The sequence below is a fragment of the Phacochoerus africanus genome, chromosome 13, assembly GCF_016906955.1.
Source record: "Phacochoerus africanus isolate WHEZ1 chromosome 13, ROS_Pafr_v1, whole genome shotgun sequence".
Classification (NCBI taxonomy): domain Eukaryota; kingdom Metazoa; phylum Chordata; class Mammalia; order Artiodactyla; family Suidae; genus Phacochoerus; species Phacochoerus africanus.
Genome location: NC_062556.1, coordinates 20,438,656 through 20,465,885, shown reverse-complemented (window position 1 = coordinate 20,465,885; position 27,230 = coordinate 20,438,656). Strand labels below are relative to the sequence as shown.

Sequence of the window (27,230 nt, the reverse complement as noted above, 5' to 3'; positions counted from 1 at the left end):
GAAGAATCAAAGCAGGGTACATATCTCACCCTTGGATAGAAGGGAAAAACGAAGGCTTCCTGGAGGAGGTGATGCCAAAGGTAGGAATTGGCCAAGCAGGGAGATGAAAGGGCATTTGAAGCAGAAGATGCAATGATGAAGGTGAAGGGACATGGGAATTCTAGGTAACTGATTGTAGATGGAGAATGTGAAATAGAGGTGTGGGCAGGGACCTTCTTTATGGGGCCCTGAGTGTCTCATTTAAGGATCTGTAATCTTATTGGCAGCAAAGTCATTCACGGGTTTCCAAAAGGAGAGAGATTTTACTTAAATATTTATTTGATATGGTTAACTTTGGTGAAGAGGTGGAGAATGACAGCCATGGAAGGGGACATGTTTGCCATAACCCAGGAGATGAGATGGGGCTGAATGAAAGGAGGGGAGGCTGATGTGTGAAACAGCGAGGAAGCAGACAGCAGAGGACTCAGCAAGTGCTCAGATGTGCAGGTGAGGAAGGGGAGGAGTTTGGGGCATCTAGTGATGGAGCAGACTTTAATGCCATATTCTAAATCAAAGATTTCAGGAAGCGGGGGACGGAACACGAACACAGCTTGAGAGCAGGTAAGACTGAGGTTCCAGTGGGACTCGAGGCTGGAGTCCTTCATCACATAGTTGGATGCAGGAGGCCGAGGCCCTGGGGAGCGGTGTAGTCCAGAAGACAGATTTGTTAGTTCCTCGGTGTTCTGCTGATAGCTGAAGCCATGGAAATGGAAGGGACTCAGCAAGAGCAAGGAGAGTGAGAGATGAGAAGGGAAAAGTGGATCTGGGGAGAGCCCTACCATATAAGGAGTAAGAGAAAAAGGAGTCTGCAAAAAAGAAGCAACAGACCTGGGCGGGGAGATGCTGAGGGAGGAGACCGTTTGGAAGAGATGTTGATACGCAGAATGAGATGCATGAAAGAGTAGCTAAAGAAAGATCTAAATATATAAGTAAAATTGGGGTCGGGGTTGCCACTGCAGTGCAATGGAATTGGTCTCTTTAGGGCCAAGACACACGTTCAGTCCCTGTGCTGGCACAGGGAGTTAAAGGACACAGTGTCGCCACAGCTGCAGCATAGGTGGCAAACTGCAGTTTAGCCGCAGCTGCAGCATAGGTTGCAAACTGCAGTTTAGCCGCAGCTGCAGCACAGGTTGCAAACTGAAGTTCCCTGGCGGGGGGGTAGCCAAAAAAGAAAAAAAGAATTGGGGTCAAGATAGTCTCCAAGCACATGTCCATGTGTCTATATGCTCTCATTCCTAATCTTCAATTTAATGATTAAAAAAGGCAAAAGCATGTCAGTCAGAATAAGCTGCAACAACCCATGAAGATGTCATCTCGTGAGTATTTCACAAATGATGGAGGAATCCCTGGAAGACAGACAGCAGATGGGACCTGGTTTATAGAGAAGCAGAGGCCAGCAGGGTTTGGAGGGCACAGCTTGAAATGTAAGCACAAAGTCAAAGGATATACAAAGGGAAGGAGGAGTTCCCACTGTGGCTCAGGAGAGACAAATCTGACTAGCATTCATGAGGATGCAGGTTTGATCCCTGGCCTCGCTCAGTGGGTTAAGGATCTGGCATTGCTGTGAGCTGTGGTGTAGGTCACAAATGCTTCTCGGATCTGGCATTGCTGTGGCTGGGGTATAGGCCAGCAGCTATAGCTCTGCTTAAATCCATAGCCTGGGAACCTACATGTGCTGTGGGTGTGGCCCCAAAAATACAAAAAAAAAGGGGGGGGGGAGGCAGGGGGAAGGCTACTGTGGGATATTCTCAAAGGGAATATCCTGAGGAGGCTCTGCTTGGCCATACTCCATCCTTTCTGCTATGCTCCACGTTGTGCAGTAACAGGTTCAAGGTCAGCATGGTGATGATGGGTGCTGGTCTGTAGAGGCAGGGAGGCATGAAGGGCAATTCACTTTTACGCTCTGTAGTTGGAGCTGTTTGACTCTCTGACATCGAGAATGTATTCATGTGTTACTTGAGTATATTATGAAAGTAGAAATAGTCTTTTGGATTTGAGGAGAGATCAGGGAGGTTTGGGTGACCTTGAGAAGGACAGTAAAGAGGAGGGGTCAAAGCCGGATGGTGCTTGGAGGTGTGAACAAGAGGTGACAAAATGGAGCGAGTGAGGGCAAAAATCTCAGAGGGAATTAAAATTAATTAGAGGGGGGTGGGGAGACGCCAAAGATTAAGAAAGGGATAGGAAGTAGAGTTAGAAAGTACAGAACATGGATATTCTTGGAATTACCCATTTGGAAAATGAAAACTGAAAGCGGAATTGGAACGTGGGAGTAGAAACAGAAGAGGAATGGCTTGCGGGCCCCTCCTTGGAGCCAAAGGGAATAAGAGCATCTGCTTGGAGAAGGGCACCCCAAGGTTGAAAAGAAGACTTGAACAGAAAAAGATTTGGAAAAACCCACTAGGGTTGCACCGAAAGGTCAACAGCAATGAGAAGTCATGGCAAGGTTGGAAACTACAGACAGGTGGTGTCTGATGCAGTGCGTGACTTTCCCTGGCAGCTCTTGATTACTTGGGTGCCCTAACTATAAGGGCTGGTTGTCCAGGGTTTGAGTTAGGGAGGTCCATGAAGGAACAGGTGGTAAGGTGCAAAGAGTGTGGGTGATAACAGACTGATGGGGTGATCCGCTATAGCTCCCGACTTAGAAGGAAACTCAGAAGATTCCCATCTATGGTCCCCAAAGAACTGAGGAGACTGGAGCGAGTAGACTCCCCTGTAGCTCTGGCCCAGCTTAAAGGGAGGAGTTCCTGGCACAGCCCAAGGGCCAGGAGGGAATCTTACATAGATGCTAGTCTTCTGCTTTAAGTGGCCAGAAGCAGTAAAATTCCCAGTCCTGTGCTGCCACCGCCTCTGACCTCTCCTTCTTAGAAGAAACTCGGTCTATGAGGCAGGTCCAGTCAACAGAGAATAAAGCATTTCTTCTTTCTCATCGGGTCATCGCTTCATTTTTGCCACCAGTTTCCAGTGGCCAAGGAGAGGCTGTGCTACCAAGAGCTCTTTGATTCAGCACGTAGTCCCATAGCTACTGGCTAGAGTCTGCCATGCAGAGAGACGTCAGCTGTCACTTTGGCAGGCTCTGAGCTGCCGGGGCCATTAAACCGCCTCTTAGCCTTGGGCCAGTGTCCTGAAGGACAACCAAGGACATGTCCACCAAGAGCACAGTCTTGTTGCAATGTTAAGTTCCACGTGAGAAGTGATGGACCAGTGAGGGAGATTTTCCTAAGTTCCTTGTACCTGTGTGTGGGCAGAAAGGGACAAGACCACTGCACTCAGGGGTCAGGAGAAGGAGCTTGGCTGAGTGGTGGCCCTGCAGAGGCGTTGTTTCAGGGCAGTGACAGCCTGGCTGGCTACTTGGCAGCTCTCTGGTGCTGTGACACCCTATGGAGGGCCAGCAGTCCCTCTCAGCATGGCTGAGAGCATCCTGCTCACATTGGACAATGACCTCCTCATCTACGGGCTGGGGCAGCACCTGGAGCTCCCTTCTGTACCTCTGATGAGATACTGCATTGTGGCAGAGGACAAAAGGTGGGGGCAGTTGTACCTCACCTAGGAGAGAAATGGGAAGATAGTAGAAATCCTTGCCTTTCCTTCAGCTTCTCATTCGTCACACGTTTGTTTCCTTTCCTGTCCTGCTAGATGCCCCTACTGTGTGATGTCTAAGCAGTGGGGCTGGGAACGGGTAACCCAAGTCCCTTCCTTCCTGGTTGCATGATGAGTCTTTGAAATCTGATTCTTAGGCTGACTGCTGGCAATAGGGGGTTGGCAATTTTTTTTTCCTTCAGAAGATAGATATGATAGGAAAACTCAGCATGTGTATTTCACTACCATTCCTCTTGGACCTAAATAGGCATATAATTTTTTTAAACCCAAGTGCTAAAATTGGAGGTAGATTTGTTTATATACTATTGACACTTCATTCCATATGGAATCTGAGGCTGCTCACAAACACACAAAAAGTAAATAAGACCAGAAAAAATAAACAAGTAACCAGCTATCACAAAAGGTCTAAAAAATTGACTTACTAAATTAAACGCAGTTCTAATAAAATTTTTTCTCTTCTGGGACTAGATAGAAGCTGATTTCCACAATACAAAGAAGCAAACGAAAAGGGTCAGGAAAAGTCTGAAGAAAAGCAACAAGGAAGGAAATACTAGTTTAAGAGTTAATAAACATCATTAAATATATTCCACTAAAGTATGCTGTAGGTGAATGTAAAAAATTGATCAAGAGAATTGAAAGCCCAGAAAGAAACCCAAATATAAATATACATATGAACTGAGTATAATGATAAAGGTGGCATATCAGATCAATGGGGAAGGAGGTGGGATAATAAGTAGCTGTGAAGAAAAAATTTAAACCACAGGTTAAGTTCTAAATTGGTCAGGGACTTAACATGTATAAACGAAACCATAAAAAGTAATGGAAGAAAATATGCAAGAATTCCTTTAACTTTGCAGTGGGAAAGGTAATTTTAGAAATGACTCAAAATTCAGAAGCCATAAAGGAGAAAAGAACATTTATAAATAAAACCATAGGGAAAGAAACATCTATCCAAAAAAACCCCCATCAATAATGGCAAGTGACAACATACTGGGAAGACATAGATAAATTGTGCCAACACGGACAAAAAGTTAATTCCCCTAATGTGTGTTAGGAAGAGTCCAAGGACCTTCCAGAAAAGAGTTCAAATGATGGTTGTAAACTTAAAACACTTATGTGACAAGACAAACACTGCATTCGCTCAGTCATTAAAGCAACCTCATGGCAGAGGTACTGTTCCCATCATGATGCACTCACCAGGAACCGAAGGTGCAGAGAGGTTAAGTCACTTGCCCAAGGTTACACAGCTCATGGGGGACAAAGCCGAAGAGTCTGGCTCCAAACTTTTGCTTATAGCTACCAAGTTCTACAGCAAAAAATATAGGCAGCCGGCCATAGAAAACATAATATAAATTTGCTCACAAACCTGAAAAGATGCTCATAATCCTACATACTAAAATAAATAAAACTATACTGAGAGTTAGCATTTTCACTGTCCCTTAAAGTGGCTTCATTCACCTGCACTGTCTAGGAAGTGAAATGTTTTGAAGGCCTAAGCATTTAGTTTCGAAATCTATGCCTGCTATCCCAGTCGGTGAAGGCAAAGGGCCAGATAAATGGACACAGTGTGTCTCTTCTATTATAAAAGTAATAGTGCATAAAATACAAGGTCATGATTAGCCTTGAGGGAAGAAAAAAATCTTATTCATACTCATGGTACCTCAAAATTACTCCATGAACACAAATACATTTGTGAAATGAAAGAAGGGCAGAGAAAAAATTAAATTGGCGTCTCTGCTTGCTTGTCAGGATGTGACAATGTGAAAAGAGTCATTTTCACGTTTTGTATACCTTTACCTGCTGAAGACGGTCGGAGAATAAATAGCATCTATTTCCTTTTCTGATGTGGCGTTAGCAAGGCAATCACCACGAGGAAACGGTTTGCTCATTTTGTATATTGTAGTGGAGTCACGGCTACCTCTGATCAAGGGGATTGGGTGTATGAAGGCAAAATGAAACCCAGAGAACCTCAGGATCATTCTTGATGCAATGCTTCAATCTTTGACTGTCATCACCTCTTGATTCAGAGAAGCTCCCAAAGAGAAAAACGCAACTGATTCGTAATTAGGTTCATTTTCTTCAGGGTAAGATAGAAATATTGGCAAAAGTAAAGTGACCAAGTCGGTCACAGTAATGAGAGGGAGAGAAGCAGGAAATCTTAATAAACTTGAGTCATCTATGATGAGGTCCCAAGGCTGCTGTCTGTGAAATCCTAGCAAACTTGGAGGCTCAGCTACCTCCTCCACAGACCCTCTGTGCACCACCCCGTGATGCAGGTGTAACTGTTTGATTCTTGATCTTCCCAAACATCTTATCATCATGTATGTGACAAAACTATAGAGAAATACATAAGGGAAAATACAACAATTCGCCATTCTTGATAATTTTACCTTTTTTTTTTTTGCTACCATAATAAATTTAATAAAGCATGGAATTATATCACAATTAACAGGAAGGACATAGTCAAAAATTAAGTCAAATGGAATAAATGTCGTTTTATCAAAAACGATCTACATTTTTCTTAGAGTATCAAGACTGGGAATGGTTTCTCAGTGCTAATCCTGTGTATCTCCATATGGTATTACTCTTCCCTTAGCAGAATGGGCTCAGACCGTGCATACTACCCTGAGACCTGCTTTTTGCACCTTACATCACGAACACTTGAAGGTCACATAACCCCAACTCAGTATTTTTAAGAGCTGCAGATGGGAAGTGCTATAAAATTGGGTTGTGATGATCGCTGTGTGCAACTATGAATGTAATAAAATTCATTGAGTTGGGGAAAAAAAAGAGCTGCAAAATATTCTGTAATTTAGATAAAAAGAATATATTCAACCACGACCCAGCCTTTCTGCTTTTCTGTTCTTCCCCCAAAATGATACAGATTCTTGCAGATGCTTTTGTTTTTCTGCAGAACAGAGTCTCTCGAGTGAGGTTGGGAGGTGGTATTTTGAAAACGTTTGCTAGATTGTCCAAGAGCAAACAATGCATGTTGACATAAACGGAATATGAGGGCATAGGGAACCATCTCCAAAACAGTAGTGGATGTTTTCACTCACTTGAATTTGGCCTATCAGATGGATAAAGAAGGTATTGCATTGTCATTTTAAATTACACTTCCATGACTGTTTAAAAAAAAAAAAAAAAAGACAAAGCCTTTTTCACGAGCTTGGTCCATTTCAACTTACTTGCTGTGAATTGCCTATGCATATTGTTTACTTATTTCCCTGCTGTATTGCTTGTCTTTTCGTTTTTAAAATCAAAATGTGGGTGCTCTTTGTAAGTTAAGCATAGACACCCTTGGTCTGTTACGCACAGACATTGAAAATTTTCCTCTGACTTTATATAGGTTGATTTTAGCCATATAAAATATACTATTTCTCATGTAGTCACCTAGGTCTATATTGCTCTTGATGGTTTCTGCTCTGCATTTTTTTGGGGGGGAGGGGGACTTTCTTTTTAAAGGCCTACTACACCACTGGGTTATTTTGAAATGGTGGCAAAACCTATGAATTGGGACTCAGGGTGAATAAGGCAATAAAAAAATTGAGTGGGGTTATTTATTTTATATATAGAAATAGGAGTATCAGTGTGAGGATTATTTGGAATGGGACTATAATCCCAAAAGGAATGGATGAAACTCAAACAAACTGGGATGGGGAAGGGAAGGGAAAACATTGTGGGAGTCGGCAAACATGAAATCAGGAAGAAAGTCAACTCTTACAAAGGATGCATGACAAATGTAAAAAAAAGGAGGGATAAAACAAAGTGTGTCAGTTGTCCCAGTTCATGGAGCCGGGCAGAATTTCATTACGAAAAGGTGGCGGGTGTCAGATTTTGTGTTTTTTAAAAAATCCATCTGTAAGTTACTTGTAAAAATATGTATGCAAAACGAAAGATATGAAAAGTGAAAAGGTGGGAAAGATACACTGGAGAGAGTCTACGGAGGAGGAGGAGGAGTGGTAATATTAATACCCAATAAAGCACATTTTGAGGCCCCCAAACTTGTCTCGAGGTGGGTGGGGGGGATAGGGAGGTCAAAAATTGGAGTTAGGACTCTCAAAACACTAGGGATTTCAGGGAGTAAGATTCTGGAGTGAAGGAGAGAGGAAAAAAAAGTCAAGTAATGGTGTGAGCTGCCTTTCCCTTCAAGGCCTTTACCAACTTGTTAGAGAAGGAGCTGGAGGGGAAGTGGGTTGGACGGGGAGTTTTGGGGTTGGTAGATGTAAACGGCTGCATTTAGAATGGATAAGGAATGAGGTCCTGCTGTACAGCACAGAGAACTATACCCAGTCTCTTGGGACAGACCATGATGGAAGATAGTATGAGAATCATTCATATACATGTGCATGGACTGGGTCACTGTGCTCTACAGAAGAAAGGGACAGGACACCGTAAATCAACTATACCCTAATAAAAACAAAATTAAAAAAATAATTTTGTTTTTATGGAGGGGCTGAGCATCTAAAGAGTTAGTAGCAGCCTGGTGGTGCTGAGGGGACAAAATCTGGAGTTGAGAAGTCTTCAGAATGAAGAACAGCTCGGTCCTTGTTCTGGGGTCCTGAAGGAATATGTCCTAGGTGTTGGGTAGACTCAAAACTCAGCAGTGCTCACAAAGCCCAGCCTCGCCCAAGCTCGATCCCTGACTGGATTTAGGGGACCCATTCTAACTGCCTGCTCAAGTTAAAGGACCCCTCCATGAAGAATAAGAACATCAACAAAGGATCCACACATTTTATCCAATGTCAGTATTCAGTAAAAGCACTAAGCTTACCAGCTGACAGAACCAAGTAGGAAAAGATCTGGAAAATAGAAATCCCCAGGTAACTCACTCAGATACCCAGATACTTCTGATTACTATTCAAGGAAATAGATGAAAAAATGGAGAGTTATTCCAGAGAAGCAGAATCTATAAAAAGGATCAAGTGGGAATTCTAAAAATGCAGTACCACGTTTCGAATACAATATATAGTTTTAACAGCAAATGAGAAATAGCTGGTGAGAGCATGAGTAACCCAGGAGAAGAGTCAATAAACTTAGCCAGACTAAAGTAAGAATTGAAAAAAGGTGAAAAATATAGAAAAGCATTTAAGAGTCATAAACATAGGTAAAAATTCTACCATACAAGAAACTGGAGTCTGAGATGGGTCGGGGAAACTTAGCCAGACTAAAGTAAGAATTGAAAAAAGGTGAAAAATATAGAAAAGCATTTAAGAGTCATAAACATAGGTAAAAATTCTACCATACAAGAAACTGGAGTCTGAGATGGGTCGGAGAAGGCAGAAGCAGTCTTTGAAAAGATAATGGCAAAACCTCAATTCTCCACTGAGCAAAGATAGGCTTAACAATGAAGGGAAAATAAAGATGTTTAGAATAACAGCCAAAATAAAACTACATGATGCTCTAAAAGACATCCTTCAGGAATTAGGACTATAAACCCAGGCAGAATCACAGAAGTGACAAAAGCAATAGAAAAGGTCAACATGTGAAAAAAAATACTGAGGGAATAGGACACTTAAGATGACTTCGAGGTTTTAAAAAGATACAAAGAATTGGAAAGTAGGAAAAAATACAAAAGACGGGTAAATTGAGTTAAATAGTCCAAGGTTTTTATATTTCAGAAGTGATACAAGTAATTTGTACTACCCTCTATTAGGTCACAAATACATATTGTAATCACTAAAGGGATTTAAAAAAATGGAGTAACTAATAAGCATATAAAGGCGATGATGAATTAACAGTTATTGATTAGCCCAAAAGGTAAGGATTGAGAGAAACTGGAATAGAGAATCAATAGAAAATGAAAAGACTATAAGAGGGTAAATTTAAACCCCAGTATATCTGAGTTACAGTAAATGTAAATGAACTAAAGATTCCAAATGAAAGACAGAGTGACTAAATTAAAACAAAGCAACTTTAATAGGCTTCTTAATAAGCAATATACTTTAAATATTAGGCTAGAAATGAGTTTGACAGTAATAGGATGTAATAGGATATATACAAAAAATGATTAAAAAAACTAAAAACTGCAAAGCTATAAATCAGATGAAGCAGACTTTAAAGTAGTGTTATATTTAATAATGATAAAAGAATCAATACAAAAGAGAACTTAAGCTTTGTATGCAGCTAATAACCTAAAACAAGGTAGAAAATGTAAATGAAACATTTCAAAGATACTTGAGATATAAAGATACCATTTGAAAGACATCAGGACAAGAAAGATTGGAAACTAAATTCTATATAGCCTTTAAAGAACATGTATGTTCTTAAAAGACCTTAAACATTTTAAGACCTTAGGGAACAATCAGAAAACTGTCAAATTTTGTGTGACTTGGTTGATTATTCTTATAAGTCCCATTCATTTATGAATATCTTCTAGGCATGAAAGGGCAGTTTAATATTCAAATCTACAAGGAAAATGCAATATATCAATAAATCAAAGGGGTAAAACATATCTAAGAGATTGCTATCGATCTAGCTCTCTATCTAGATGCTGAAAAGGCTTTAATCATTGGTAGAAGAAAATGTTGGACTATATACAAAAATCCCAGCCAAGGATTTAAATGTACAACAACAAAAATTAAAAAAAAAGTGGAAATGGAAACAATAGAAAAATAATTCAGGAGAATATTTATGCTAAGCCCTTTCATTAGAGCTGCCTTTTGTTCTCTTTTTAAAAAATACTTCCAGCAACTCCTCAGCCACACATCTTACAGACGTGCGGCACTGAGCCTAGATGACCACCTCAGCTTTTCTGAGGTTTCCGTATCTGCCTTCCCCGATTGCACGGTGGGAGACCTCTAAATGCACGTCTTAAGATATTCAGTGCCAAGCACAGAGTAGCTAAGCAATAAAAGTTTGACCAAATGGATGAATGCTGACCTCTGACCAGCACCCCAAGAACCATTCCCTCCAGCCTGCCTGCCTGCCTCCTGGGGTGGTGGCTGGAGGAAGAAGGAAGCAGACTGTCTCTATGGGCAGTAGTAAGGGTGAGGACTTTCAGATAGGGTTGACTCAGGGTGACTCTTAGTTACAAGCTGTGTTATTCTGTGCAACTTGTTTCTCTGCAGCTCATTTTTTGTAAGGTGCTTTGAACACGACTGGGTCTCTGGTCGTTGTGCAGAAACAGCCATTCCTAACAAATGATGGTTTTTTTTTTTTTTGGCCACACCTGTGACACACAGAAGTTCCCAGGCCAGGAATGGAACCTGAGCCACTGACGACTCAGGATCCTTAACCCACTGTGCCACAAGGGAACTCGATACTTGTGCTATTCAGCTTGACTAAGACAGGGAAAACGGTGTCAGTATGACTGAGGGTAAAAGATAGGCGACTCTTGCAGCCTTGGTGTTACCAATGGGACAGTGTCCAGGCAGGGGTAAAGCTAGAGTAGATTTGACCATCGCTTGGCTGGCTTTGTTTACGTTATTCTTGCCCCCACTTTTGCTAATTGCATCTCCCTCTTGGACAGTTGATGTCAGTCCTCAACCCTGGCTGCACCTTACGGTCACCTGGCTTGCCATGGACCGATGACATCAGAGTGCTGCCCAGGGGTTTTATATGTGCCTGGGATTGAGAACCACTGGTCCTTCATTCTCTTGATGCTAGAAGAGCAAGTCCAAGGTTGCAGAGTCCCAGAAGCAGCAAGCATTCTGGGGAGCAAAACCTGCCTCCCAAGAAGGAGGTACACTTAGCAGTAAGAGGTGTGGTGCCGGGAGCTGAGAGTCTCAGCCCTGATCCTAGCTGGAGAGGAGACCCAGCCAGCCACACACTTCTCTCTGCTCCAGTTTCCCAAATCCTTCACAGAAGCACTAAATAAGATCTCCTATCCTGTCTGCCTCAGACTGTAACTGAAAAGAGAAAACAGACTAAGACCATAAAGAACTTTGGAAATCATACAAAGGTGGTTTGTTAGCGTTGCCATCACAATCGAGCATGACCTTGGCCGTGCTCTTGACTAGCCATAGGGTCCTGCAAGGTCCACCTCACTTTTTAACCTGTCTTGTCATCCATGAAACCGAGTGAACTGCTCTGCAGATGACACATTGCGCAGCAAGGCAGACCACAGGCGCTGACACACAAGGTATCCTATTACTTCACTTGCCATTGATGTGCATTTTGATCATGAGAGAATTGTGGGTAGGCTGAGTCAGGGATGTCAAGCCCACCACCAGGTCCCACAGATGCTCAATGTTAGACACTGGCGCGCATGTAACCACAAGCAGGGGCAGCATTTCTGCTTTGCAACTTGAAAATGAATCCCAGAGAATCTTGGGTTAAGAACCAAGCCCGCTGAGGTGACGTGCCATTGGCTTAGCTGCCTGGGAGCTCCCGTTCAGCTTCTACTACCTGGCTTTCCTGCCTGTCAAGTGTGAGACAGATCAATTCTGGCAACAGGTCAGGTGTGTAATCAGCCCAAGTGGAGCAGCTTGAAATTCTAGCACGTGATATCCTAACAGGAGGAGGAAGAGTCAAGGAGGTGCTGGAGGCCCCGTGAGTGCCCAGTCCTGCTGCCAGCCTCTGTCCTCAGCTTCTCCCTCTGTTTTATGGCACCTGGGACCTTTCTCTACCCTCTAGAAGCTGTGTCTGCTCTGACAGGGGGCTCTGTATTATAGTGACAACAGGTAGAGTGATTATCAACACTGAGGTCTCAGGGAAACTCAAGATCGAGAAATTTCAAAACTCGAGTGAGTTTGAAAGTATGAGGTGGGGGAAATTCCGGGAGGCGGCAGGGACACAGTTACTCTCGATTTTGGTTCTCTTGGGGGGTATGTACGTTCTTTTCATGGCCATACCCACAGCATATGGAAGTTCCCAGGCTAGGGGTTGATTCAGAGCTACAGCTGCCAGCTTATACCACAGCCACAGCAACACTATATCCTAGTTGTGTCTGCTACCTGCACTGCAGCTCGAGGCAATGCCGGCTCTTTAACCCACTGAGCAAAGCCAGGGGTGGGACCTCCATCCTCATGGATACGAGTCGGATTCATTTTTGCTGGGCCACCACGGGAACTCCTGGCTATGTATGTTCTTACCCGTACAAAAGCAACACAAGTTTTTGTTGTTAGCTAGTCACATTAACAGATTTTTCTTCCCTAAAGCAAATTGGATAATTTGCTGGGTTAGAAAATCTCTTGCAACAAACAGAACAATAGACTCAGGACGTGAGCATTCCGTGCAACAAGAACAATTCTGCTTAGAAGGCATGAACCATCACTTCAAATAGGATTGAAAAATACCATTCCCACTTACCTACTGATATAGTCCAAACAGCAATTATTTTCAGAAATGCCTTAGTTCTAGAGTTGAATCGGCTGTGATGGATGGGGTTCTGGATGGCAACATAGCGGTCCAGCGAGATGGCACAGAGGTGCATGATGGAGGCCGTGGAGAAGAGCACATCCAGATAAATCCAGACGGCGCAGAGCTTGCTGGGCAGAGGCCACCGGTACCCTATGGAGCAGAAGATGAGCATCAGTTACCAGCTTTGAACTTCTGTGGGGTGTAGTATTTATCCTGCTTGAACCATTTCTGTCCTAGGGAAAGGCACAGGTAGCAGGTAAAAGACAATGCAGGCTTTTTTCAACACTTGAAAAAAGCCTAGCAACAACTGTGCTTAGCTACAGTAAGATGGTACTGACCGATGATGAACGTAAGGTTTGAAAACTTCTTGTGGCTGGAATCATGCTGGTGGGTTGCAGACTCGGGTTGTGTCTCTGAGGGTTTCTCTCGTTCTATGTCTTCCACCTAACAGAATCTACCCCTGTTTGTTTGTGCTTGCTTTTTTGCTTTTTAGGGCTGCACCTGAGGTCTTACCCACGTTCCCGGGCTAGGGGTCCAGCTGGAACTGCAGTTGCCAGCCAACGCCACAGCCATGCCAGATTCCAGCCATGACTGTGACCTACAACACAGCTCCCAGCAACGCCGGATCCTTAATCCACTGAGCGAGGCCAGGGATCGAACCCACATCCTCATAGATACTAGTTGGGTTTGTAACCCGCTGAGCCACAGGGGGAACTCCCTGTTTGTTGTTAATGACTTGGGTCAGGAGTTCTGATGTACTTTGGGTTCCTGTGTCAAAGCGCTCTACTGTCACTATTTAGTCTCACGTTTTTCACCGATGGTGTATCCCCTGGGGTTAGGCCATCTCTTAGCCATTGTTACAACTGCTCAGTGTCACAGTGATGGCATTTAGTAGTCGCTCATTGGTGCGAATGAAGAAATCATGAAAAATCCAGAGTAGAGGCCATGTCTTGGTGAAAATGGAAAATCATTACCTGATAATTCTTTGGGGGTTAAACTTAAACTTAGGGAGGTGTGTGTGGGGGGAAATGAAGACAGTGGTGAAGGGAAGTGTGATACTCGTATCCTGAGAACGGTTTCAGGGCAGTGGCGCTCAAACTTGAGGGAGCCCTGGCACCTCTGAAGTGGTTTCTGAAAATGGGACTGTGGGACCTCATCTCTGGAGCTTCTGATTCTGTAAGTCTGTGGTGGGGCAGGAAGATCTGCATTTTTCATAATGTTCCAGGTGGTGCTGATGCTGCTGGTCCAGGGACCATGCTTGGGCCACGGCTGCCTAGGGCAGTGGTTCTCACTCAGGGCTGCACATGGAATCTGCTAGGCAGCATTTCTGTGGCTCCTGATGCCCAGGAGGGTGGGTAGAGGTGGGCCTCAGACAGGAAAGTGGTTTAAAGCTCCTCAGAGGATTCCACTATAAGACGCACTTTAGGAAGTCACCTGCTGCGTTGGCAAGCCAGGGGATGCCTCATGGGCATAAAGTCTCCTCTTTCTGTTTTAGAGGAAGATCAGATGGTTATATAAACCTCAGTTAGTTGTGATGACAGATGAAGTAATGGTCTGTGTGATGGGAGGAGGAAAATGAAGACTACCTTTCATGACATTCTGGACCCAAAGCTGAAGCAACTCTCTATTCACAAACATACTCTCTACCAAAATACCACCACCGTGCTAAGAAAAGGGTGCGGGATGCAAATTTGACTTGGTGCTTTTCACCCTGTTCGTGGAAAGCTTGAGCTAAAAGCAGAGGCTTTTCTTAGCAGTGCCTCGTGAGGAAGTCACGCTCTGCCTGGTCGGAACTGATGTTGGCCCTGGGCGGAGTTTCCTCTGTAAGGGAGCAGTCTCAGTCCATAGTCTGGGTTTTCAAGACGGGGGATAAGGAGGGGGGAATTTCCTCACCAGCCCTGCCGAGGCCGGGTGACCAGTCCAGGGGGAGAAGCGCATCTCCAGGCAGGAACCAGCTGTGCGCTGAGCGGCTGCCACCAGAGGGCGCCATTGCACCCACGCCCGAGGCACCGGCCAGGTCCCGGCTTCCTAAGCCGGCTGGCCGGTGCCTGCCCCACACCCACCGCTTAGGGTCCCTCCCAAATTCCCACCCAGGTTTTAGTTCGCAGACGGGCCCACTGGGAGTCATCTCCCACTCCTGGAGTTTGCCTTCAACGCAGAGCGGTCTAGGAAGTGGGAACCCCTCCAGGATGTCTGGGAAATGACAGGCGAATTTAATCAAATCATCGTGATGTGTGACATTTTGAACGGTCAAGCGGGGGCTGCCCTGGCAATGAGTATTATGGATCCTGTGCAAACTGGCGCCCGCTCTCTGTTGCTCATCTCCTTCCTCCTCCTCTTTCTTCAGGGCTGGGTTGATATATTTTTTTTTAGCCCCTAAGATTTGGCCAGAAATTCCCCTCTAAAAGATAGTGCTCACAACCTGTTCCTAGCTCTGGATGACTGCTGGTGGGTCGTTTGTCAGCGTCTCAATATTCTCTCCCCCTTTTTAAAGGGCGAAATCTGGTCGTATTGACATGTTCTTAAACACTCATAATCTGGAAAGAATATCACATTCTGCTTCCCGCTGAAGCCGTCCCAGTGTTTGCTGACTTGCTGGGAGGTTTGACTCTTTCAGACTCTTGGGAAGAAAGCAAGATTAATCTCTTCCCATGGGTTTCCCACCCTCCCCCAAACCAGATGAGAGGAGTTTCTGCAGATGCATTTTTAAAGAGTGGAGGGTATAATTCAAAGGCACGCTTCCAAATGAGCTTCTCCGGGCAGGGAACAATTAAAACTGGAGTAATTCATTTATTCTAATGGAGACTCTGCATATTTTAACATTAAACCTGCTGCAGCCCTCATGTTCCCTCTGCAAATGTTCCAAGGTAATTGAGAAGGTTTTGCCACTCTGTTAGAAGTGCTGAAGACAGTGTGACCAAGATAAAACTGCCCTGTCTTGAAGGCTGGCAGATTTGGTGGTAGATAGAAAGGAGCAAAAACCAAGTGGATTCAGAACGACAGAAAGCTGGTGGCTTTATGGCTCTGTTGGGACCTTGATAATTCTACACAGAATCGACATGGTCTTAAGCACACTTTGTCTCTCAACATAAAATGTACATGTCACAAAAAGCATACGACTCTCCAATGATCACAAATAGGAGATTGATATATAATTTCTTTAAATGTGAGACCCCATTTTAAGAGTAAAATTTAAGCAGCCTAACAAGTTGGACCCTCCTTTATAAACAAAGCCTTGCCCTTAAATTGTCCCATCAGCCCCGGCTCGGCTGCTAATGACATGCACATGCTCTTCGTTACCAGTGTGAGTACAGCTGGGAAACTAATGCCACTCACCATAGAGAATGGTTAACATGGACACAGGCATGACAAGGAAACCCAGCAGCATATCCGCTATGGCAAGTGACATCAGGAAATAGTTGGTGGCATTCTGCAGCTTTTTCTCTAGGGACACTGCCATGATGACGAGTATGTTTCCAGCAATGGTTAGGATAATCACTACAGCTGTCAACAAGGCAGACCAGTTTTTTTCCTGGAGATGAAGCAAGGAGAAGCAGGGTGGTGAGAGACAGCCCTCACAGGAAAGGTTGGTTCGATTTTCTGAGTCCACGGTCCAGTTAAATGCATCTGAAGTGTTAGCTTCTCCCGAGTTAAAGTCGTTATGGTAGAGCCTTGTGTCATCGTTTAATTGCATGAAGGAGTTCGTAGGTGAGCTCAAAGAAGTGTTTTCTTCACAGAGAACATCCATGTCCGAGCCGGAACTTGTAGCAGATGAAGAGTAGAAAAGCTAAGGAGTTAACAGGCTCTGCTCACCACTCAGCTTTATGTTCCCGTGCTCTGTCACACTGAGGCTGCTCTACAGGCAGGGCTCCTTTGGTTGGCTTTTTCTCTCCCATTATTACAACAGTCGTTACAGAACTGCAGTGGCTTCTTTCTGTTTCCTTCCTTCAAAATTTTAGTAGAATCTTCTGTTGGGTTTCATTCTTCTTTTTTTCCCTCTCACAAGCAAGGTCAAAAAAGCAGAAGGAACTTTGGACGGAGAGGTGGCTGAGTTGTGAGCATTCCGGGAGAAAAATGTGATCCTGGCCAGAGAAGCAAAGTTTTGTAACTACCAGGAATCTTCTTTCACTCTGTCTCATTTGGGTGGTGATGCCGATGATATTAGTTGAGCCACAGCAGCATTAAAAGAGCATGCCCTCCAGAACAGTCGGGCTATAGGCATCCTACACTAAGAAAACGCGGTTAAAAATACATCCAGAGTTAATCCCATAGTAATCCGATGTACTTTGGGTTATAGTTCTCCGTGGGTCTTAGGCTGAATGGCCCCCCGGCCCCTGTCAGGAATTTCAGCTTGTATTATGTGGCTTAGTTAGTCAGAGAAAGAAAAAGTCTTAAGCAAAGGATGAGCAGACAACTTTCCACGCTAGAAATTCCCATTGAAGCGACTACATTTCGTCCAAGAGCAGCCTTTCAAGCCAGAAAGAAAATTACACAGCCATAAAATACAGCCGCCCGAGAACTCACAGAGGTCTTCAGGGTCCACCCGGTAGACACGCTGGGCTGTTCTGTGACTCGCAGCATCTCTCATGGTAATGAAGCCGGTAATGAGTCCCTTCTCCCGGAGCTTCCCCCCAGCATCATAGTAAGTCGATTCCTGTTCTGCTGACTTCAAAAACTGCCTGGGAGAGTCGAGCCCGTGCCAGCGCTGCTGCAAGGTCCGTGGCGGCTCCCTCTGCCCCCGAGCCCGGGTCCTCCGCCTCCCGTGTGGATCGCCTCAGCCGGGCGCACGTGGAGGGATCGTCCCCCAGCCCCTCTCAAAGTCGCCCAGCAGACAGCGCAGGGCAAAGGAGGCAGAGCTGGTTTCTCCGGGAAATGGACTTGCTCCCCGGCGGCTGCCTCTTTCACTCCTCAGACCTCCCTCTATCTGTGTGTCATAAACTGCAAGGTAGCAACTGCCAGGGAGGGCGGACCAGAGGAGCTCCCCCCCCCCCCCCGCGCTTTTTGCTACATATTAACATGGGGAAGTTTTTGTTTTAGAAGCGACAAAGGGGAGAAAATTGCCTTTTGTCTAGGTTCCTAAGGCAGGTAAGCCCCACAGTCATACTGTTGAGTGTGAAGGGTGAAGACAGGGTAAATGAAGGCAGGAATTTTTTTTTCTTTTTTTTTTTCCCCCTCTGGGAGCACTGTAAGTGTGGGGCTTCTTCCACCCAGAGCCCACCCAGCTTAAGGCTGCCTTGCAATTGTTGACCTTGGCGACCAGGGCTCAGAGTGGCTGAGCAGAATTTTGGCCATAACTCTGATAAACCATGAGTACTCTTTTTATTTATTCTTAAGTACATATATATCATGCAACTAGTTAATTTTGCTTCAGTGGAAATATTCCCCCTAGAAGTAATTCAAAGGCTCACTCGTGGAAGAGAGTGAAGTTGGTTTTTCCAGAGGTAACACTAAAGATAGCCAGCTTTACTGGTAAGAAAGCCTCTTCTCGGGTTTTTAAAAAAGGCAGGTATGTCGAGGGTGTATGGGCTGTGTGTGTATATATCTTATTTTTACAGATGGGAAAATGGATTCTTTGCTGAATAGTTGAGGTTTTTTAGGTTGCTACCCATCTTCTAACTCTACATTTTCCCTAGACAAATCCACCTCCTCTCATGCCTTCAACATGTCTTTTTGCCCAAATCTGTACCTTCCTAGCAGATAGATTTCCTCTGCTCTCAATCTAAATAGCTGGCTGCCCAGCAGGCCTTTCCACCCCTAGTCTAGGAGCCCTTGGCCTCAGCATCTTATCTTTCTCCTGTTCCCCTGCCCCCTCTGGTTCTGGTGCTTATTTCTGCCCATTCTCTTGATGAAGGCATTGCCAGCTCTTCCCTTCCCTTGTCCTCACTGCCCCGAGCTTACTAAGTCCCCGCTGCCACCTCTGTGTACACATTTCTCAAATTTCTTCTTTCCTGCTGTCCTCCTGCCCCTCTGCTTCCCCTCAGGGAGCGGGTGGGGAGAGGGAGAAAGGGGGTGGTGGTTGCCATGGATCTTAGAACTGGCAGCTGAGAGCGTGGGCTTCGGGGTCAGAGTTCCCTAGTTTGGAACCACAGCTCTGTAACTCATAAGGGGTAGAACCCTAGACCCTCGAGTTGCTTCCTTTGACTGTAATGAAGCTGAAGCTAAAATGTGATGGAATATTTTTTTTTGGTCTTTTTGCTATTTCTTGGGCCGCTTCCGCGGCATATGGAGGTTCCCAGGGTAGGAGTTGAATCGAAGCTGTAGCCACCGGGCTACGCCAGAGCCACAGCAACTCGGGATCCGAGCCGCGTCTGCAACCTACACCACAGCTCAGGGCAATGCCGGATCCTTAACCCACTGAGTAAGGGCAGGGACCGAACCCACAACCTCATGGTTCCTAGTTGGATTCGTTAACCACTGCGCCACAACGGGAACTCCAGTGATGGAAATATTTAACCCATGTCTGGCTTAGAGGATCATCTTAAAGAATGTTGGCCATGTTTATACTTACTAGTATTCTTCTTGGAATTATTAAAAAACGTAGCAGTTTGTGCCTTCCACCTCCATGTGGCACCTGCCTGCCCAGCACCCCCAGCTCCCACTTTGGAAGCCTGGACTCTTGTTCCTCTCCCACAGGCAGCCTCCATGCAGATGAGACTTGCCACAGGTTTCTGACAATTTTTAAAGCATTTGTACTTGGAGTTCCCTGTGTCTGGAATCCCCCCGCCCCCCCCCGCCGCCTTCTGTATCCATCTGGCAAGTTCCTACTCAGCTTTCAAGACTCATCTCCAATGGTGTGTCCTCTGCAAATCCTGGGCTACCACTTGCTACCTGTGTGACCTTGGTTAAGTTACATAGTCTCTCTGTGCTTGGATTTCCTCATCTGTACCTAGGGAATAATAATACCACCTCAGAGGATTGACTTGAGAGTTACATAAATTGACCCACGTCCCTGGCACACTGTGCACCCTCCATGAAGATCAGTTGCTATTGTTACTATTGTTGCTAAGCTTACTGATGACAAAACTTTCCATGGTGCTCCTTCCCATGTCAGCTGAGACTATAGCACCTTCTATAGCCTTCTTTTTGAATACTTCTCATACATAGCATGTAAGCCCCCTAAGAGCAAAGACTGTGTTTTTGTTCATGGTAGGACCCACAGTTGGGGTTTAGAATGAATGTTGAGGGAATGAATGATTTCTAACCACTTGTTTACATGTCTGTTGTCTTCTTATTCATCTCTGAACCATGGATGCCAAGCATGGTGTCCCCTTGGTGGATGCATTTGTTTTTTGTTTTTGTTTTTGTCTTTTTGCCATTTCTTGGGCCGCTCCCGTTGCATATGGAGGTTCCCAGGCCAGGGGTCCAATCGGAGCTGTAGCCGCCGGCCTACAGCACAGCCACAGCAACGCGGGATCCAAGCCGTGTCTGCGACCTACACCACAGCTCAGGGCAACGACGGATCCTTAACCCACTGAATGAGGCGAGGGATAGAACCTGCAACCCCATGATTCCTAGTCGGTTTTGTTAACCACTGTGTCATGACGGGAACTCCGGTGGATGCATTTTGAGGGACTAAGTGAATGGATTATTAGCGTATATTTAAAAGCAGCATCAGGGAGAAACTTAGAACCTCTAACCCCTTTTTTATTATTTTGTCCAATGGGATACTAATTGAATTTTATTCAAAAAGGCAAAGAGAACAACAAGGTCCTACTGTATAGCATAGGGAACTATTTCAGCATCTTGTAATAAACAATCATGGAAAAAGAAATATATATATATCTGAATCACTTAGCTGTACTCCAGAAACTAACAACATTGTAAACCAGCTATACTTCAGTGAAAAAAAAGGCAAAAAAGGCAAATGAAAGTATGATGTAAAAAAAAAAAAAAAACCCACTTCAGGGTAGAGAAGTGACTCTAAAGCTTTTTGACGTTACTTTTGTTTTACTGATCGCTGTGTTAGAATTCTTAAAGGCGTCCAATGGTCTCAGGCCATTGTTCTTCCGGAAGAACACCTAGGTTTCCAGTCATGGCCAAGCCAGTCACTGAGTTTCTTGGTATAGAGTTTATATAGTGAAGGAATTTTTTAGTAACCATTTAAGATTATTTTCAGTTTCTACCGCAGTGGTATGAACGCTTGTCATGGACAAAGCGATTTGGGCAAAATCTAGGTCTTTGGCTGCTGAAACAGAGCTTGTCTGTTAACAGTATGAGAATTAGATGTGGTAGGAATGGTTTCTTGCAGATCAGACACCCGCTTGGAAGCCTGGTGGAGGGGGGTGTCTGGGCTGCTGTAGTGGACACTGTGGTGTGGGTCTCATCTCCGCCTTCAGCACAGGCGCCCGTTGTCTTTGCTGCCAGAAGTGATGGTGGCCTAGAGCTCTCGGCTGATCCTCCCTGTGAAAATGACCCTCTGCCAAAGAGGCCACCGTACCCAGAGCTGTGCCCCTTCCTAGGGCAGCCAGCATACAGTGGTTGGTCCCTTGTGTGGATATAATGTGGATGTAGAAGTCTGGTCTCCTTGCCTCAAAACTGGACGATCCTTAAGGGCCACGCTGGTTGCAGAGCTCCCCAACTTTATTGGGCCCACAAGTTAAACTCCTCCCCCTGCCTTGTTCTGCTTCCCTCCCTCCTCTGCAGGTGTTGATCTGCTTTCCTCCCATAAATCTCCTGCACGCAAGTGTCATCTCAGAGTCTGGTTCCTGAGGAACCCAACCTAAGACTGCTGTATTTGAATTTGTGTTTCAGTACCTTGATGCACTGCTGCATGAGTTGCATGTCTTGCAGAGAATGGAAAAATAAATATTGTCTATATTGATGAATACTTTCTTGCCACAAACTTGGAGTTCTTCAATAGGCAGGTGGCTCTCCTACCTAATTATTGCCAGAAGGAATTTGAGGTTATTAACTCTGAAAGGAAATTCGTTATTTTGCGTAGAGCGGCTCCAGTACTTAATTGGGCTTTCTCTAATGGCATATTTTGCTACTAGTTTATTCTCAGGGAGTCACCAAAAAAAATAATGGCCTAAAATTAAATGTTGGTTTTACATTTTCATTGGCTACAGTGGTATTCATATCCCTTGTTGAAATTTTTCCAGGCTAAAGTTACTGAGTTTTGAAACATGAGTGCCTTGTAGATGTTAATACATGTAAGAAGAAAAGTAAGATTCCTTGAACAATTGAATCTGGAACATAGAGCATCCGGTATTCTCCTCTTAGAGATTTACAGTGCACATGAGTATGTTAAAGGCTATGAGAGATACTGCAATGAAGACATTTGTTTTTATTTTTCCCCCACCCTCCCGGCACTCCCTGCATTCTCTGCAGGAAACTTAATTGTTTAAATCAAATTATATTGTATATTCATTGAAATGTTAAGATCTTCAGCAGTTTGATGCATTTTGATAAATACATTCACCCATTTCACCATTACCTCAAACAAGATAGCTACTGCCTCCATCATTTCAGAAAGCTCCCTTTTGCCCTTTTTGGACCTTCACTTAAGTGGAAGTATGTAGTATGTGCTCATTTTGTGACTGCCTTATTTTGCTTGACAGTATGTCTGTAAGATTCATTCATATTGCTGTGAGTAAAATACTGTTTAAAAATTTTTTTTTTAATAGATGGCAGTCTGGGAAACTTAAATGGCCTGGATGTTGGGGGTGTCAATCCCTTATTTTTATTCAGAGGAGTATAGTTTAGATCCTCTGTCTGGATCTTTATTTTTTTTTTTTTAAGGTAGTGGCCATCTTAACCTCCACTTGACTGTATCTGATTTTTCTCTGAATTGGCAGCAGAGAGTTTGTTTATTCCATGTTCTTTCGTAGCATTATGTCCCTGGGATTTCTATTACTCAACTCATACTAATGGTCTAAGAATGAAAAATAAAATTTCACAGATTTCCTGAATGGTATGTAATCCATCATTTCCTTTCGATGTTCCAGTTCTGAGGTTTGGAATAAGCTAGACCACCTGACCTCTGCATGCTTGGAAAACAGTGTCTTGCATTGCCTTCTGTTCATGCCATTGGCATGTGTGAAACGAAACAACTACTTGAAATTAGCTAATGACTGTCATCTATCTTTTCAGTTTTCCCACAGTGGTGTCTAGTATAACAACATTCATACATTTAATGGATAATTAACAAAGTGCTGTGTCAAACACTCTTTTAGGAGCTGAGTGGAATGGAGGAGTTGGACAAGGTTCCCACCCTCATTGATCTACTCAAGGAATTGTTGGTAGTAGCATGTGTGAGTATAGGGTTGAGGTACAAACTCAGCTGTCAGGCTGTCAATGGCACGTTGGTGGTGGTTAAAGTCTGAAATGGGATGAGATCATCCGGAGAGTGAATAGAGATAGGATAGGAAAGAGATCTGAAGCCTGAGCCCTGTGTTGCTCCAGTCAAGGAGCTGTAGAGGGACCAGTCAAGCAGATCGATAAGGAGCAACCAGTGACTAAGCAGGGATGCAAAATGAGTGGTACCCTGGCAGTTAGGTGAAGAAACTGTTTAGAGCACTCAGCTAGGTCAAAAGTCTGAGTATCATGAGAACTAAGAAGTGATCATCAAATTTGTCAAGATGGAGGCCTTTGGTGGCCCCAGTTGGAACTTTTCCAATGGAGTGGTTGGGTCCGAGGAGAAAATGGGGAGAGAAAATTGATCACAAAGACAAATAACCACTTTGAGAATTTTGTGGAGGACACAGCAGAGTGATGGAGTCGTAATTGAAGAATGAAGAGGCAAAGATTTTTTTCTGGCAGGATAAGTTATAACATATTTTTGTACTCATGGGAATGGTCCAGTTGAATGGGGGAAACTGACCATGCAATAGAGGCAGGGGATAGTTGGTACAATGACGTCCTTGACTTGGTGAAAAGGGATGGGTCAAGGACACAAGTAGAAGTCTTCCTCCATCCTGATAAGAGACAAGACAGACTATGTGGGATCAAAGGCAGGTGACTGTAAACGTGTTGATGCCAGATCGTGATCAGAGTCCTTTATGAGGTTTGTATTTTAGTTGGAGGAGAAAAATATTTTTATCCGTCCTTTCAGTTCTACCAAGGAAGTGATGTTTTGATATAAAAGAGTAAGGATGAGTGACAGCTTTTTATATGGGCATCAGGAGGGTCTCCTGTGGCATCAGAGCTGAGAGCACAAGGATAAGAATATGGGAGAAGACTCAGCCAGAGCAGCACGTGGGGAGGTCCTGAGGTTGGACTAAGCTTGGCAGGGGAGGGATGTGTTCTGAGGACCATTTGGGGTTGGGGGAGGGTTGGTGCAGGATGAACTCTGAGTGGTGGTGAGGCAATTTGTAAGGCTTTCTGGGCCATGGTAAATGGTCTGGATTATGTTCTAAGTACAATGGGAAGGCACTTAGGGCTTTAGGAATGAAATACCATAATTTATGTTAGGAAAGATGATTGTGCTGCTATATGGAGAATAGTGGATGGTGACAGGAATGAAAGCAGGGAAAGTGGTTAATAGATACTGCAGATGCTCAAGTGAAAGATGGTGATGGCTCAAACTAGGACCATGGTAATAGAGATGGAGGGAAGCATTAGGACTTGTTGGTTTATGGGCAGTGGGAGAGTGATGGGTGAGAGAGGAGGACAGGAATCTAAGGTCAAGGATCTCTCCTAGGTAGAGAACAACTGGGTAGATCAGTGTCATTTATGGAAATGGGAAGACTGGGTTTTAGGGGCAAAATCAATAATTCTGTCATAGATCTCCTAATTTTATTATCCTAGTTAGGATTAAAGTTAGCTACATGTGACAGAAATCCAGGATAATAGGATATTAAACAACTGAGAAGGTTTTTTTCCTTTCTCATATCAAGGAAGTATGCAGGACTCAGTCCAGGGTGACAGAGGCCTTTCTCATCATCAAGATCTAAGGTTCCTTCTGTCTAGCTCCTCTGCCTGCCATTTGCATTGGGAGCAAAATGGATGCTTCAGCTCCAGACATCTTGTCCACATCCCAGCCAGCACACAGGAGAGAGATGTTTCTCCGTTCCTCCAGTGATACTTCTTCTTAATCCCATTGGCCAGAATGTATATACATGGTTGCTCTAGCTGCAAGGGGAGGGGAAGAATCTGGAAAATGTAGTCTTTATTCCAGCTGCTTCTGTGTCCAGATAGAGATCAGGGATTCTGTTACTGAGTAAGAAACTGGGAATGGAAATTTGAGGAAAATTAGCAAACCCTGCCGCTGGTCTCTAAGAGGAGTTGTGTGAAACCTGTCAAATATATGGATCAGGAGATACAGAAGGTACATTTGGGAGTCATTCGGCTACATAAGCAGTGTTTAAAGTTGTATGTGTTAGTTTTCTCTTCCTGCCATAACACAGTACCATAAAATGAGTGGCTTAAGACAACATTCATTTATTATCCTTTATTTTTTTCTTTCTAGCAAGGGTCTTACTAGGCTAAGATCAATGTTTTGGTGAGGCTACATTCTTTTTTTTTTTCTCCTTGCTTTTTAGGGCTGCACTCATGGCCTATGGAAGTTCCCAGGCTAGGGGCCGAATCGGAGCTACAGCTACCAGCATACACCACAGTCACAGCAACGTGGGATCTGAGCCACATCTGTGACCTACACCACAGGTCACAGCAACGCTGGATCCCTGACCCACTGAGTGAAGCCAGGATCGATCTCGCATCCTCATGGATCCTAGTTGGTTTTGTTTTTGCTGTGCCTGGATGGGAACTCCAGGGCTGCATTCTTGTTGGAGGGTCTATGGGAGCTTAGACCTAGTATTTGCTAGCTTCGAGAAGACATCTGCATTCCTTGCTGTGTGGCCCCTTCCTCCATCTTTCAAGCCAGGAACTAGAAGTTTGCATCTTCCCATGCTGTCATCTCTCTGGTTCTCTGAAAGTGAGAAAGATGGTCTACGTTTAAGAACTTGTATGACCAGGTTGGGCTCACCTAGAACATTCAGGCTGATCTCTGCATCCAAAGGCCCTTAGACTTAAACACATTTAAAGTAATATAGTCACAGGTTTGGAGGACTGAGGCAGGGACAGCTTTGGGGGGGGGGTCATTATTCTATCACATGGTCCTTAAAAGAAAAAGGGTATAACAGAAGGATGGAAGGCCTGGGCCAACCATGCCAACATTTAAACTCTCAGTCTTAAAGGTTTCAAGGATTCCACAGACAAAGCCTGTAAGGAGAGGCCAGACCACCAGGAGAGTCTGATGGCAGAGAACTCGACAGTATCTCAGGCCAGCTGAGACGTCTGCTATCTTGAGAGCTCGATTTAGAGGAAGACCTTGAGTTCACTGGATTTGGCAATGTCACTTTGTTGGTGACCTTGACAAGAGCAGGTTCACTGAAAAGGTTGAAATATACAAGAGCAACAGGCGGTGAGCCGGGAGAGCTCTGAGAGTGTGAGGAGGAAGGATGTAAATTACGGGGTATACACAAGTGATACCTGGTACGGAGAGAAATAAGGCACGGGAAGGGGAAAGGGACGGGGAAGGATTTCTAAGAGTAGGTGGTCGGGGAAGGCTTCATGGACAGGTGGTATTTGATCAATGACTTGAAATCGGGGAGGAAACAATCCAGACAGATAGATGGGGGAGAGGGATGAAGATGGTTGAGCAAATTTCTCTCCTTGCAAAGGCCTGCAGGTGGGGGCCTGACCTGGGTAGGTGCGAAGAAGCAAGGAGGTCAGTGTGGCTGGAGTAGTGTGAGTGGGCTGAAAGGTCAGAATGGGGATGGTCTTGCCCGGGCCAGACAAAGGATGTGGCATTGGCTTCGTGATGTGGATCCCTCATTGCTGTGGCTGTGGTGTGGGCCAGCAGCTGTAGCTCCGATTCCACCCCTATCCTGGAAACTTCCATATGCCACGGGTGCGGCCCAAAACCAAAAACTGAGATGTTAAACTCTAGATATCTTCTGACAAACAAATGACTATGCTGGATATAAGAGTCTGGAGTACGAGTTCCCCTGTGGCTCAGCAGGTTAAGGACCTGGTGTTGTCACATCTGTGGCTCAGGTTCGATCTGGGCGCTGGAATTTGCACATGCTGGGAGCAGCCCAAAAAACCCAAAACAAAGAGTCTGGTAGAGAGGAGAGTCCAGACTGCAGATGTAAATGAGGAAGCTGTCAGTGTATAGAAGGTGTTGAAAGCCACGAGACTTGCCAAACATCTGAGGAGAGAAAGAAGCAGTTGGAGAACTGCATCCGAGATACCTCAACATTTAGAGGTGAGGAAGCTGAGGGAAAACCAGCGAAGGATAAGGGTGTGTGTGTGTGTGTGTGTGTGTGTTGAGGAAGGAGGAAGAGCAG

At 44.7% G+C, this 27,230-nt stretch overlaps 1 protein-coding gene across 1 annotated transcript in view; it reads right to left on the bottom strand.

The window, feature by feature from the left end:
• HTR2A (5-hydroxytryptamine receptor 2A) overlaps positions 1-17,836 on the bottom strand; it is a 62,382-nt gene extending 44,546 nt beyond the window's left edge. The window contains exons 1-2 of the mRNA XM_047756357.1: positions 16,276-17,836; positions 12,889-13,089 (exon numbers count right to left, since the gene is read on the bottom strand). Coding sequence (XP_047612313.1) covers positions 12,889-13,089; positions 16,276-16,687 — 613 coding nt within the window. The 5' untranslated portion in view covers positions 16,688-17,836. The remainder of the gene's footprint in view (positions 1-12,888; positions 13,090-16,275) is intronic.
• Between the last annotated feature and the right edge of the window lie 9,394 nt (positions 17,837-27,230).